Source organism: Sus scrofa, chromosome 8, assembly GCF_000003025.6.
Source record: "Sus scrofa isolate TJ Tabasco breed Duroc chromosome 8, Sscrofa11.1, whole genome shotgun sequence".
Lineage (NCBI taxonomy): Eukaryota > Metazoa > Chordata > Mammalia > Artiodactyla > Suidae > Sus > Sus scrofa.
This window is the reverse complement of record NC_010450.4, coordinates 104,269,476-104,284,206: the sequence shown is the minus strand read 5'-3', so window position 1 is coordinate 104,284,206 and position 14,731 is coordinate 104,269,476. Positions and strand designations below refer to the sequence as shown.

Below are 14,731 nucleotides of genomic sequence, written 5' to 3'. Positions count from 1 at the left end.
AACAGGCCAGTAGGTGATGATTATTAGGTCAACTTTGGTCATCTCTTTGCCTCTCGGCTTCCTCATTTTTAAAGAGGAGAAAGGTTTCTTACTCCTTCACTTATCACACAGAGTCGATGTTCGAGTCCAGTTAGAAAATGTGAATGGAGGCATTTTGAAATCTCTTTCATGTATTTAAGAATTTGCTATCTCCTATACCTTTAGTACTCATCCCACTGGAGACGGAGGGCTGGAGGAAGGAGCAATGGCTGTGTTTCCTCATAAAGTTCAGCCAAGAGGATCAGAGAAGATGAGAAAAAAAAAAGGTCATGTTCCTGGTAATACAAGCCCACTGGCTGAGTGAGTTTAACGTTTTGGAAACAGGCTGGCTACATACACCCAGAGTATTCAGAGTCCTTGGCTAAATGAAAAAAGGAAAGCAAAGGAAAGTCAGTCCTTGGCCAAAGCAGATATTGCAGATTGTAATTTTTTATAGAATCCTACTAGTTCTTCCCCTAAAAAGAAGAGTTACATCATAACTCTAAAATTACATCCTGGCCATCTGAGCAAAAAGAACAAAATGGATATAGGTTCTACAGGTATTTTTACCCTCTGCCACAGGCGCTATTAACTCAGAGACTCTGCTTTCATATGCAAGCATGTCCTTGCTAACTGCCCTGCAATCAAAAGCAGAGTGGCTCTCTTGAAGTCTTTTTGAGTTGAATTAACTTTTACAAGGCTGTTAATGAAAGACAACAGGCCCTAGACACTTGAAATAAAGCCATGGCCAAGGGAAATGCAATAAAAATCGATGCCAAGAATTTGTAATCAATGACAAGATCCTGATGTTTAACATCTCATCCAAATCATTCCTTCTCTCCTCACCAAAATCTGTTTTATTATCCTCCAGTCAGTTATTTCCTTCCCCATTTTATTTATTACATAAAAATCTCTTACCTCATAAATGAGTTGTATTATATATCTCTTTTGAATGGGTGAATCAGATTGAGTTTTGTTTTTAAACATTTACAATATGTCTTACAGTAACTGAAAAAATCTTAGAAGGTACCAAAATCAATGTTGGGAGTTATTCCTCTCTCAGGTTAACATGAATGTGAACACCATCTGTGGTTTCAAACTTGTAGATACCAGAAATGCTGCTCAGGGCTCACTAACGGACCCTTTCCCACACTGAGCAAGTAAAGAACTTGATATTAATGAGATAGTAAGAAGTAAAGCCAACGGGAAGTTGTTAAGTTTCTTGTAAGTTATCATAAATGTGACCTGAATTATAAATCTCAACACTTTTTTTGAAAACAATGAATTCAATCAAAGGTTTACTGTCTTAATATTCTACCTTAGGGAAGACTTGTAGCTCACACTGTCCATGCAATGATGATTTAATACGAAAAAAAACAGTGTCATGAGGAATAATGTTTAACATATTTTGATTTCATGAGGGTTCTTTATAGCACTAACACCACTACATCCTTCAAGACAATGTTTCAATGTGGGTGGAATGCCCTACAAAACTAAATGAGTTCATATACTATAAGGTCAGACAGCTAGGTACTAGCAGCTGCTGCAGGGAAGAGTGAGCTTGAAATTTCTAGTGACAAACATTTTGGGTCATTAGTAATACACAGAGGAATGAATACATTCATTTGTGAATGATTAAAAGAACTGAAGGAATTCTGGCAGGCAGGAAGACTAAGAGATAAACTGTCATTTTCTACAATGGTTGTAACAAAAGAGTTTTTCTCATCAAAATTACACACACAGTGGAAATAAAGTGCTACATATTTCATACTATACATTGTATGTGCTCAAACTTTTTTTGTTTTTGTTTTTTTTTTTTTTGTCTTTTTAGGGCTGCACCCTCGGCATATGGAGGTTCCCAGGTTAGTGGTCAAATTGAAGCTGTAGCCATTGGTCTACGCCACAGCCACAGCAATGCAGGATCCGAGGCACATCTGCAACTTACACCACAGGTCATGGCAACACCGGATCTTTAACCCACTGAGCCAGGCCAGAGACTGAACCTGAGTCCTCATGGATACTGGTCGGGTTCATTAACCGCTGAGCCATGACTGGAACTCCTAGGCACTCGTGTTTTTAAAGAAGATGAAAAATGTATAATTCTTAAAATGACAGACTCAAGTTAATAACTGAATTTAATGGTACCAAGCAAATAATATCTTTTTAATGGCTATTTAAATAGGTTCAAGTTTTGTATATCAGGTACACTTTGGTTCATACTTTACAAAACTTTTACAAATTGATTAGTAATATTCATTGAAAAAAAATTGGAGGTCACTATATGGCAATTACTCTGTTAAGAATGAAAACTTTCGGTGTTCCCCTCGTGGCGCAGTGGTTGACAAATCCGACTAGGAACCATGAGGTTGCGGGTTCGATCCCTGCCCTTGCTCAGTGGGTTGCCAAACCGGCGTTGCCGTGAGCTGAGCTGTGGTGAAGGTTGCAGACGCGGCTCGGATCCCGCGTTGCTGTGGCTCTGGCATAGGCCGGTGGCTGCAGCTCTGATTCGACCCCTGGCCCGGGAACCTCCATATGCCGCGGGAGCGGCCCAAGAAATAGCTAAAAAAAAAAAGACAAAAAAAAAAAAAAAAAAAAAAAAGAATATAAACTTTCTCGGGAGTTTCCATTGTGGTGCAGGGGAAACGAATCTGACTAGGAACCATGAGATTGTGAGTTTGATCCCTGGGCCTTGAGCTGTGGTGTAGGTGGCAGATGTGGCTCAGATCCCACATTGCTGTGGCCGGCAGCTATAACTCTGATTCCATCCCTAGCCTGGGAACCTCCTTATGCCGTGGGTGCGCCATAAAAAGCAAAAAAAAAAAAAAAAAAGAAAACTTTCCCCCCTTGCAATTTCTCGTTTTCATTCAATATTATTACCTTTCACAAAAAGGAAAACTATAATTTGGAGTTTCTATTCTATATATTTTCCACTAATCTAGACAAGTCACAGCTTATTACAAATACCTGCTATCTAGAAATATTATATAGGATACACAAAAATGTATTGACAGCAGAGGGGGATGCAAACTCTCACATGGCATTTCAAATATGATTAGCAAAAGGAAAACACACACACACACACACACACACACACACACGAACACACACACCTGTGTCCACAGGGACTTCATGCCGCAATTCTTTTTTTACTGAAGTTAAACACATTAAATAGTTCACTCATCTTAAAAAGACAGAAATCCTTTAAAAATACACATTCAGGAGTTCCCATCATGGTGCATGGGAAACTAATCCAACTAGGAACCATGAGGTTGTGGGCTGGATCCCTGGCCTCACTCAGCGGGTGAAGGATCCAGTGTTGCCGTGAGCTGTGGTGTAGGCCGGCAGCAACAGCTCTGATTAGACCCCTAGCATGGGAACCTCCATACGCCCCGGGTGCAGCCCCAAAAGGACAAAACAAACAAACAAACAAACAAAAAAACATATTCAGTATTCCAAATGCCCTGAAAGGGAAAAATAATTAAAATACTTTGTCTAGGTTTTATAGAATACTTCTTGGCATCTAGAAAAGAAAAAAGAAAAATTTGCAGTGTAAAATTCTGATATAAGCATAATTCTCATGAGTCAAAAACATAATTACATAAAACCTATTTGTAGAGCAAATAGTTTAATGTGTTTTGTACTCTTGCCTAAAATAATGTAGCTTTGAATTATTCTTTGAAAATATACTGTACTTAGGGTATTTGTGTTCTAATACTAAAAATATAATTGTAACAGTCTAGTACCTAAATATTCAGCCACTCTATTTTAAAATGTGATTTGAGAGTTTCCACTTTTTATATTCTAAAAATTATATATAGAAATGAAACCCACTTGGGCAAAGTCTCTAGGCACCTCATTTAGTATTAGGCTTGCACATTAAGCAGCCTACAAGAAACCAAGCTCTTCCTGAATTAAACTCCTCATAACATTAAATCTATGAGCCTTTGCTTTGCTTTGCTTCCATTAATATTGATACCGAACTTCAGTAGAGAATGGCCGTTAAGGGCTCTAGGTGAGACAGACTTAGGCTTCAACCTAGAGTTGTTTCTTTCTAAGAATAAAATATCAGGTGTGTTATTTACTCTCTCTATAAAATGGAGATAATGGCATTCATTGGGTCCTTAAGAAAAGCAAGGGAAATGATGCCTATTAACTGAGAGCATAGAATATGGTAAACAGTATTTAATATGTAATAGTTATTGTTTTTACAATAATTGAACATTAACTGGAGTATGTTTTCAAAAGCAACTGAATTTTTCTTGTAAAAATAAAAAGAATGGGAATTCCCATTGTAGCTCAGCATCCATGAAGATGCAGGTCGATCTCTGGCCTCACTCAGTGGGTTAAGGATATGGTGTTGTCATGAGCTGTCGTATAGGTCAGAGATGCAGCTCGGGATCTGGCGGTGCTGTGGCTATGGGGTAGGCCAGCAGCCACAGCTCCAATTTGACCCGTTGCCTGGGAACCTCCATATGCTGTGGGAACAGTCATTAAAAAAAAAAAAAAAGAAAAAGAAAATAAATAAAAAAGAATGTATTCATGGATTTCTACAGAATAACTAGATGTTAGCCATTTGTTTCTTCTTAAGCTCCTAGTTTAAAAGCACTAATTTCTCTATACAAAGAGCGCAAAAAAAAAAGTTTTTTAATGTTAGCATTTTCTCAAATTGGAACTGAAAAAACAGACTCCCTAGACCAATAACTATGCTTACATATGACATAATTTTGATTAATGCATAAAGATTAAGAGCAGAACATGTAGTTGATGAAAATTTGTATAAGAACATAACTTGTTTTTCTATTACTACTCAGAACTTAATTTTAAAAAATAAGTTATAGAATTTGGGGGATGACTCTTCAAAATATCAAAGACAGAATAAAACTGACAATAAATGTGATAAAATATACAACTAATTACCTACAATAAAAACCATAAATGCTAATATTTCCATTTTATAGAGAAAGCAGATAAAGTACCTAAGGTCATACTCTTAGAGGTAATTATGAGGTTGAAGTTTAAATCTGTCCTACCTGGGGCCCTTAACCACCATAAATAGAAATAAATTTTGAAGGGTTCAGAACAGTGGTATCAACCAAACAGTGGTGCGAGCCTTTGGGGGGCTTTTGGAAATGTATATTGCCGTGATCCAATGCTCCTGACATTTACTGTCTGGGGCCCAGGGATGTTAAACATTCTATAATATATAATACATGAAAAGCTTCTCACAACAAACAATGGCACTATCAAATGCTGCATAGCATCCCCTTTAAGAAGCAACGGCTTAAATAAAAGATTAACATAGTATAACAGGGTATTAAATGAAATGGGAGATCTGGGACACCACCAAGTGATTCCTCCAATAATCTCTACTCTGATGTTATAGTAAGTAACATAACTATGTTTCTGGCATGGATTAGAAATGAATGCTACCTAAAGTTATTTAATATTTCCAAGTTTTCTCCAGCTATGAAAACATCTGAGAGGCTTACTGGGACCATATATAAATAAAATGCGAACTGCTTCATATGGTTTTATATTCAAATTTGACGGACAGTTGGAACAGACGTTTTGTAATTTTCCGTGCATATACAACCACATGTATGAAAAACGCTCCTTAAAGGAGACCTACTTATATCTGAAAGAAAACCTAATAACTGAAATCTATGCTATAAATATGTAAACTAATTAGTTCTGCAGCTTAGATATGGGAGAGACTGGACTTGACTGGCATGTTTCAATCTGAGGTATGAGAAGCCCTGAGAGTCCAAAGCAAGTATGTTTTGAAGATCTGCATTTTTTCTATGGAAATGATTTAATTTTGTGTTTTTACACTAATGACAATTAAAACCAAAAGAAAAGGTGAAAGAAGTATACTTTAAATTACTGGGATGAACATCTTATAACCAAATACTATCCTGCAATTTTAGTGGTCAGGTTTACATTTGTGCTTACAATCACACTGCCACCCAACAGTTCTGGGATAAAGAGAAAATAAAAGAGATAGATTTACTATGCAAATACGCTTCCAAGCCAATAAAACCCAAAAGCTGGTATACTGTGGTATAGGACTAAAAGCGTCGTGATTGTTAGGAGAGACCCAGTGGGAGAAATGAATGAATCATCATAAGGCAATTGTAGCAAAGGCAAGCTGACCTCACCAGACCCCCATCAGGCAGTAGGGGCCATATTCACTCTGCAAGGGTGACTTAATGAATGCTGTCAATTTGCATTTGGCTAGGGTTTTATCATTTCATTCATAATTAACTTATACATTTATTTTGGTATTATAGTTGCCTAAGTAGCCTAAGTACTACAATTATGATTAAATTAGACCTACTCTTAAGAATTCCACATTTAACTAACATTAAAATAAGAGTCAATAATAGGTATGGCAGATATCTGGAACTTCTGGGTGCACTCACATCACTTTCTTTTGGGCCTTTCCCCTCCCCCACTGATACAACACACTATGAGTTACCTGCCCCAGCAAAGCAGTAAGACAATCCTATTTATTCTTCTGGACACAATGATTGGTTCAGAGCAGGTAAGTGATGCAAGCAAAGCCAAATTAATTATGAGATGGACTGATATGGATAAGAAGTTACTTCTAAAACATCAGAAGTTTAAGATCCACATAAACTTGCCAAGAAGAAACCTCCAGCACACGAAGTAGGATGCGGGAGAATAAGGGCAACAAAGGGGAGGATGAATGGATGGATGGGTGGGTGGACGGATGGACAGAAAGAAGGAAGGATAGATTAGGCAGGTATATAAACAGTAAAACAGAATCTTGACAAAATTATTTCATCAGGTGAATTTCACAGCCAAACTAATCTGCAAAAACTAAGATACAGGAAATCAGTAAGAATGTCTTTCTTTAACAGGGGAACATTAGTTAAGTTTGAGAAACAATGGATTACAAGATTCCCTCTAACTCTAAAGTCCAAAGATCATGTGTGTGTGTGTGTGTGTGTGTGTGTTATTTCATCAGTTTAAAAAAAAAAATCAAGATATTTTCTTATAACCTCAGCATATTCAACAGAGAACAGAAATGATTTTTTTTATAGTTATCACTAGGGATATATCAGATGGAGATCTTTTCTCTACTAAGTTTAGATGTAATAAAATTATTCAGGGAAGACAATTTGCAAATAGTTAATCTTACTTTACAATTCAGAATCAAGGGAAAAGTCTCAAAGAATACAGAAGCTAACAGTGGCACCTAAGACTTTAAAAAGCATGTTCACTGCAAACTATAAATGGAAGTTTGTATGTGTGTATATATATATATGTATATATATATATGAGCTTTATATTTATATATGTATGAGCTTTTTAAAAAAAGCTTTTTACAATAATTATCAGAATAATTCTTATAAACGTAACACTCAGTTTGCTTTACCTGCCTTAAATATTTGGTTGGCAATAAGTATAAATTCCTACCAGTTAGAGAAAATGAATAAAGCACACCACGGAAAAAAAAATATGATTCAAAATAAAATGAGAATACCAAGTCAGTAAATAAGATTACAGAGCTAAATATCAAACGAATGACTCATGTGGAAAGAGTTTCTTCAATTTTTATTCTTAGGTTGTAGTTCACAGGCACTTTTTTTTTTTTTTAAACCAAGAACCTGATTTAACAGATATACAGATTTCTCAAGGTCCCATCAATCAGCTATAACACTGATCAATTGAATCTATATCTGTCCAGCTAAACTAATCTCATAGGAAGTCCTGCAAAGTCAGTAGCTAGTCTGCATCATAAACTCAAAAATTAGTCATTTTTCAACTCTCCCCTATCAATCAACTGTGATTTATTTAATTGCCCCGCAGTCCTTACTAATCCCAGGAAGGGTTTTTATCCTACAATTAGTCCTGAGAACAAAGAACAAAAACTCATACAATAGTTACAGGTTTAAGAAACTAATAGGTTGAAAAATATTTTGGGGATAAGTTAATAAATACCAAGTAGTTCTTTTTTAGCCTTTTCAATTATGAAAAATCTTTCTCAAGCATTATTAAAATGCACAGGGAAGTTCAAGAGTTTTAAGTTAATTCGTGTTTTCAAAACTAGAGGAAGGGAAGTATCTCAGTAATATATATTCTCCGTAATCAGACAAGGGTTAAGGTACAAACTTTACCAATATAACTGGTAAGCACTTGTGAATATTTTAAAAGAAATATTAGAGACCAGACTCAAATCATTTCTTTAGGAGAAACTATTTAAGAAGGAAACTTTGTTGCACAACATAATCAAAATGCCAAAAATTGCTCATTTTTAGGTACTAAGATGATTTAATGAAAATATTGGCAATTTTTATATACCTTCGTATCATAAACTGAGAAAACTACTGAATTGCACCACAAGTCTATTTAAGTTTGTGTCATACTAAGCAAACAGATTTGAGTTATTCATCTATGACTAACTGCTACTGTATTAATTCTACTGCAGTTTTAGGAATCATGATCCTGTATTATGGGCTCTAAAATGGAACTGAATAATATAAAGCCTTGAGAACTCTAGTAATAGAAGAGCAATGAGAAACATCATTTCAGGAGCTCCCACAGATCCTTCCAGACTCAATCCTAACCAAATTCAACCCACATGAGTACTTTTAGGGCTCAAAAAGGTGCTTGAGAGCTGGATATACGGACCCTGGTTACAACCAATACAAATATAAAAGGACATTACTGCACCAGAATTACCATAACAAAAATATTAGAACTAATACCAAAGCCAGGCTGAGTCAACATCCACAGGGTTTTATTATCTTCAATACTAGTGACTGCTTAACAAAATATGCTTAATTCTTTGATACGAAAATTGTGAAAAGTTTATATTACTATATGATCTTGGAAACAGTAATTTTTAAGATTGAGTAGCAATATTCATTTAACACTCATCAACTGACTTTAGGCTAAGTATCTTGCACATAAAAAGTTACAGCTCTTAGAGATGAGAAAAAAAATTTTAAAAAGAAAGAAAGAATCCCAAACATAGGACCTAGAACATTAACTAATTCACCACAGCTCTGCATTGTCAAATAAAAAGTCTATCAGAGCAAAACTACATGGGAGTGTAAAACTTCTGTTTCTGGACTTTGATCCAAGTAGTCATAAAAAGTTGTCCTTACTTAATATCTCCTATTTCCAGTATATGCCAAATAGTCTCAAGCTTTTGCCTAACACAAAACAAAGCAATAAAAAGTCAATCATATTACCCCTACAATATCCCACAATCACAGAGCTGATTAGTAACTAATGAAAGGTAAATTATTCTAACATGCTGTCAAAAGTAACAACAGCTGTTAAAGTGGCATTAGTACCAGAAAGTCTTTATCTGTGAATACATGACCATTAAGCCCTTAATGAACATATAGCATCTAGGCCTGTAGGACTGTCAAGTTTTCTACAATAGCAAGGGAGAGTTTTCTACTGGTTGTAGTTCCTAGTCTCAAATTAATTTTTATGTCAATAGATTACGACTGAAGTGGCATTTTCAAATTCACCTAAACGGGTTTTGACTGCCAAAAAGAACCTACTTCTGTGCTCAAAGCTATAGCTTTTAAGGAGGTGCTTAGCTCTGTATTTGAAGATAATTATAGGAAACAATTGTAATATAATGGCAATAATTACTTTCAAGGTTAACCAAAATTCACAGCTGTTTAAAGGAGCCTTTAGGAGTACCAGAATCTTCCTTCTGTTCAATGACTATTACTGAGTGCAGATGAATCAGTCTAAGGATAGGATAGAGAAGCAAGCATTAATGTCAAACAACAATTAAAACAAATAAAGTAGAAATAGTTCTATCAACAAGGCCTGTCTACAGGTGCAGATGGGTCCAAATTTATTTCAAATCTTAAAACACGCCAAAGGCCTCTATAGAACTATTCTGTTTCACCGGTTTCCTGAAGCACATTCTACAGTACTCATTTTATACATACTAAGACTAGGAAAAGAAAAAAAAAAAAAAAAAAAAAAAAACCTAATGTGAGCTTCCCATTAAAAAAAACAAAAACAAAAAACCAAAACTTAGCTATGAAGTTACAGTGTCTGCAATAAGGTTTTACCACAACCAAGTGAATCACACTGGATTGAGCAGGTTGGCATTTTTATAATCAACTGATATCCAAACCTCTCATTCTTATTTCAGGTCTCCAGTTAATGCCACCAAATATAAGCTCAAACTGAAATATTGTTTCTTGAAAATCTCTGGCTACACACAAGTCTTAGATTATATTCCTCACATTGACAACTTTCAGCTCTTAGTAACTCCTAAAACTGAGGGCCTGCACTACTCTTGAATATATTACACTTTCGTTTTCCAATTTATACTCATTATAAACACTTCTCTTAAGATTATATACACATGTATGTATCACAGAAAGCGTTCAGCCTATTCTCAACAACAATATAAAAACCCTGAGAAAAAAGCCTTTAATAGAGTCTCAGATGATCTAAAATTTACACTAAGCAGTGTAACTTTGAGAACTGGAATTTTAATCCTATGCGACTTGGGAGGAAAAAGTAATATGAAAAGAAATGTAACTTAACTCTTTCCATTTATTTCACCAAAAAATGTTACTCTCAAAGTTTTGACAGGCTCTGAAAGTGAAGTGTTTTTATGTATGAGTTAAAAAGCTACCGCCAAACAATCCCAAATGTACGTTTTCAAAGGGAGAGGGAAGAAAAAAGAAAAAGGATATTTATACTGATTTTAAAATAATTTTGTTCTTCCTTAATAATCTGCCCAAAGAACATCTCTAAAGAACACCCTCCCCAACACACACTTAAAATATCAGCCCAGTTCTCCCACCCACTCATTCTATGCGCGATAATTCTATAAGGGCGGAAGGGTGGAAGTGTGCAAGGGTGAAAGGAAACCGGGGACAGATGGCCTCAGAAGGGGTGACCTCCTAAAACTGTTGGCCTCAGGCAATCGATAATTCCAGACCTAGATGGTCTTAGTGCCTGCCTCACCCCAAACTCGCAAAAAAGTGCCCTTTGAAAAGAAACCACTTTGCATTCAGGGTTTATCCTCTGGTCGCTACAGATTTAGTATTTTTTGGAAGGCGAAAGCGAGGGAAAGGATTTTTAAAGGAGGGAGGAGTAATTTAACAGAAAAGATAAGATAGGTCCTCCGAAACCATCGCCTTGGTTAAAAACCCCCTAGAGTGATCAAATCGACACCAACTCTGAATGTTCGTTAAAAGACACAGATAAAAAGAGCTCCAACCAAGACCTAAAGGTAACACATCCTCAGGAAAGTCAAGGAAGACAAAAATGTCATACGGTCTATTTTCAATGAAGCATCGTCCCGCCGGCGTGACCCCGGCGCCACCACCCAGCACCCGGGCCTCACCGTGCCCCCGGGGAAAGTGGGAAGGCCAGGGGATTCTGAAAGAAGTACCTTGTTTTGTCTCCAAAAGGCAACATAGCAAAAGCGGGAAGTTGGAGGTGCAGTGCAGGCGGCCTCTGCGGACCCTGGACTCCTGGAGGCTCCGGGGGCGACGACGTGCCCAGGTGAGGCCGGTGACTCGAAGCCCGCTCCCCTACCACCCCAGTCGCCGCGCCGCCGCCAGCCGCCGCCTGCTTGCCCCGCACTGCGCCGCCCCCTGGCGGGGAGCGCCCAACCGAGCCGCGGCCGTGCGCCGGCGGGTAGGAGCCCAGCGCCCAGCCCCGGCCGGCTCCTCCACCATCACCGTCCCGCGTGCGTCTCCCTCCAGGCAGAGGCGGCCAGCACCCGCTGCCCCCAGTCGGCGACGGTGAAGTTCGGGCCCCTTCCCCCAAAGGAGTGCGTCCAGGAGTCAGCCTGAGTCCGCGCGCAGCAGCCTTGCCCGCGCCCTGGTTTCGCACAAACTTCTCAGGCTTCGAGGCACCCGCCCGCCACGCACTCTCCGCTCCACCCTCCTAGTCCCTGGGCTTCAGCCTCAATCCTCCTCAACTCTCCCTCGAGCGTTTCCCACGCGCGTTTCGACTGTCCGCTGCGCAGCCGCCTCCCAAAGGACAGGCTCCCTCCTCCCTTCCCTCCGCAGAAGCCGCCCCGCGCTTGGCTCCGGACCAAGGAGAGCTGACCTCTAGGGTCGCCTAGGGCCGCACGGGACCTGCCCGCCCCCCCAGGGTCTGCTCTTCGCCGCGCTTCCCCGGCGTCCTTTGTGTGCGCGCGGCAAACCCCACTGCTGAGCCCTTTCGGCGGCGCCGCCTTGCAAGCAAAAAGCAAAGGGAAGGAGGAGCGCGGGACAATCCGGGGACTGGAAGGGGGCAAACGGCGACAGCACTCACTTCGGAGAGGTTCCGGCATGTTGCTGCCTTTGGGCTTTCTCGTGGTCTCGCCCCTACCCGGGCTTCCCCGCCCCGCCAGGGCCGGGGCAAAGGGGGACGGGGGAGGAGCGGAGCCTCAGGGACGGCGTTGGAGATGGTGCTTCCGGAGCTGCAGGGAAGGGGCTCAAAAACTGTTTTAGTTTCGCTAAGGAGATTTAGGGGAACCAGGAGTCTAAAGAAGGGCTGGAGCAAGGCCCGTGAGCGCGGATGTAGGAAAATAATCTTGCTCCCAGGGAATATCAGGGCTACTGGGGTGGGGTGAGGTGGAGTTGGGGGGTCGGCAAGTACATTTTCGTATTTGAACTTTTGTGAACAAGTTAGATTGAATCCGACGCTTGGTTTTTCGACTGTACTCGCCTTAAAGTCGAGGTCTCTACCCTGTAACAGGATCAAGGACCTACTTCAAAAGCAAAGGGCCTGAGAGCGGAGGCTGTTTAATGGGTAACCACAGGGAAAATTCAATAGGGGAGAGAGACCAGCCCCTGGCCACGCTCCATGCCCCGGCCGGGTCTTCCATGGGTCCTCTTCTTACCTGGTGGCTTTCCTAACAAAGTAAGAGAAGGTAAAGTCCCAGTGATCGTCCAGCCACGCTTCGACCGAGTCCTGGTCCCATTGCTGCTGCGGCCGCGCGAAGCCGGGGCCGGCCCGCTCCATGATCAGCGCGGAGCGTCTCTGCGGCTGGGCTGGCTGGTGCTGGTTTTCCACCCCAGCTGGGGTCCCTCCCTCGGAGGAGCAGGACTCTGTCTCGAGACCCTCCTCCTTTGCCCTGCTCCAGTCAGGCCGGCTTTCGGCGAAGCTGCTCAGGAACCGGGCCAGCCTTCTGCCGCGCCCCGCCTCTCCCAATCCTCACCGCACTCAGGTGTGGCGGGCGGGGCTGGGTGCAGCAGCCCCGCGCCTTCCCAGGGGTCTGGCCCAGACTGGCTCTCGAAGTCTCTCGAGTCCCCAGATTCCAAGGCTGCCGCGGCGGCGACTGGCGAGCTCTCCGGAAGCCAAGTGGCCAGAACTAGAGGAGGAGGCCACGCGGCCGCTGGGGTGCGCTGTGTGCTGAGCGGGCTCCAGAAGAGCGCGCAAAGGTGACTGTGGGTGTGTTCGCTGAGGGTCCCACTCTAAGAAAGGGAAAGTCGCCTTGTGGGGACCAACCCCAAGCTCAGAAAGCAGTAGCTGGGGGGATTTGAGCCCGAAAAGTGAGAGGTGGTGATAGCCAGGACGCTTTTTCTTAGGCCTGAGAGAACAATCGTTGTCCCCCCTCGCTTTCCGCCAGCCCAGCGCGTGGCAGGAGCGGGTACCCACCTTACTAGAAGGCCAGCCAGCGCAATGGCCCAAAGCACCCCAGGTAACGACGGGGCCAGTTAAGGAGATGTGGCGCATGTGGCGCGTGTGTCACCAAAATAGAGTTGCGGGTCCTGGTGGGTTATTTCCAACATAGCCATTCCTGTGCTTAATTTGTTAATAATAGTAACAACAATAACTATAAATCAGATGTTTTTGCATCAAAGGCTTAATTTACTTTAATCTCCCTTTCCTGACTGGAAAAAGATTTTTTGGAAAAAGAAAACGGTAAATTGAAGTACAGTAATCACGGATGGTTTGTGCATGAAGTCAGAAAACAGGGGCATCTCCATACAATTCAGTTAACTTGAGAGTACAGGCACTACCCAGGTACAGTGCAGAGCAGCCAGTTAGCCCAATTTTAAATTAATTGATTCGTACTGATTGAAACTAATACATACACACTGTGAAAAAAGTATCTGTTTAAAAAGGTTCAGTCTTCCAACACTGATTTGTCTTATACCTACCATATTTTACAAAAAAGAATTGGTGTCTTCCTTTGCTTTATCCTCATTCCCATCTCCCTGTCCCGAATTTGGAGTTTTAATATGGTATTTTGCAGTGACCTAATTTTTTTGGCAGAATTAAATCTGGAGCCTTGTGTTTCACAACGTGTGAACGACACCATTAGCAGTGATATACCAAAAGTGATTTAGCTGACATACTTTTAACAAACTCCTTTCAAAATATTCTTGGCAAGAATGTAAGACATTACTCACTACATAGAAACACATAATTAAATAGATAATATGAGAACTTTAAAAAAATGTCTTCTAATCCCTCAATGCAATGGTTTACACTTCCTGCATTAAATAATTTTCCTTTTATAATTTCAATTTCTCTGAAATTTTACTGTGGAATGCAGGTAGCCACAAACTAATTTTAAAAAAAAGCAAAGGAGAGGTGAAATAATGCTTGATAAATTTTATCAGATTTTAAAATGTTATTTCTCTTCTGATTTGTTACTATGATAGTGATTAGAGTGTTGATAAACTAGAGACTTTTTCCTCAGTGCTCAGTTCTTCCCTGTGGAAATCTATGCATTTCTTCTCTCAGGAGG

The 14,731-nt window shown here is 40.4% G+C and overlaps 1 protein-coding gene across 6 annotated transcripts in view; it reads right to left on the bottom strand.

The window, feature by feature from the left end:
* Nucleotides 1–13,349, bottom strand: part of PDE5A (phosphodiesterase 5A) — a 150,098-nt gene extending 136,749 nt beyond the window's left edge. The window contains exon 1 of one of the 6 annotated variants that reach the window (XM_021101648.1): nt 12,875–13,349. In XM_021101648.1, coding sequence (XP_020957307.1) covers nt 12,875–12,996 — 122 coding nt within the window. In that variant the 5' untranslated portion in view covers nt 12,997–13,349. Of the gene's footprint in view, nt 1–11,431; nt 12,273–12,303; nt 12,813–12,874 lie in introns of those variants that run through there. The other 5 variants (XM_021101652.1, XM_021101650.1, XM_021101654.1 and 2 more) reach the window with 5 other exon arrangements.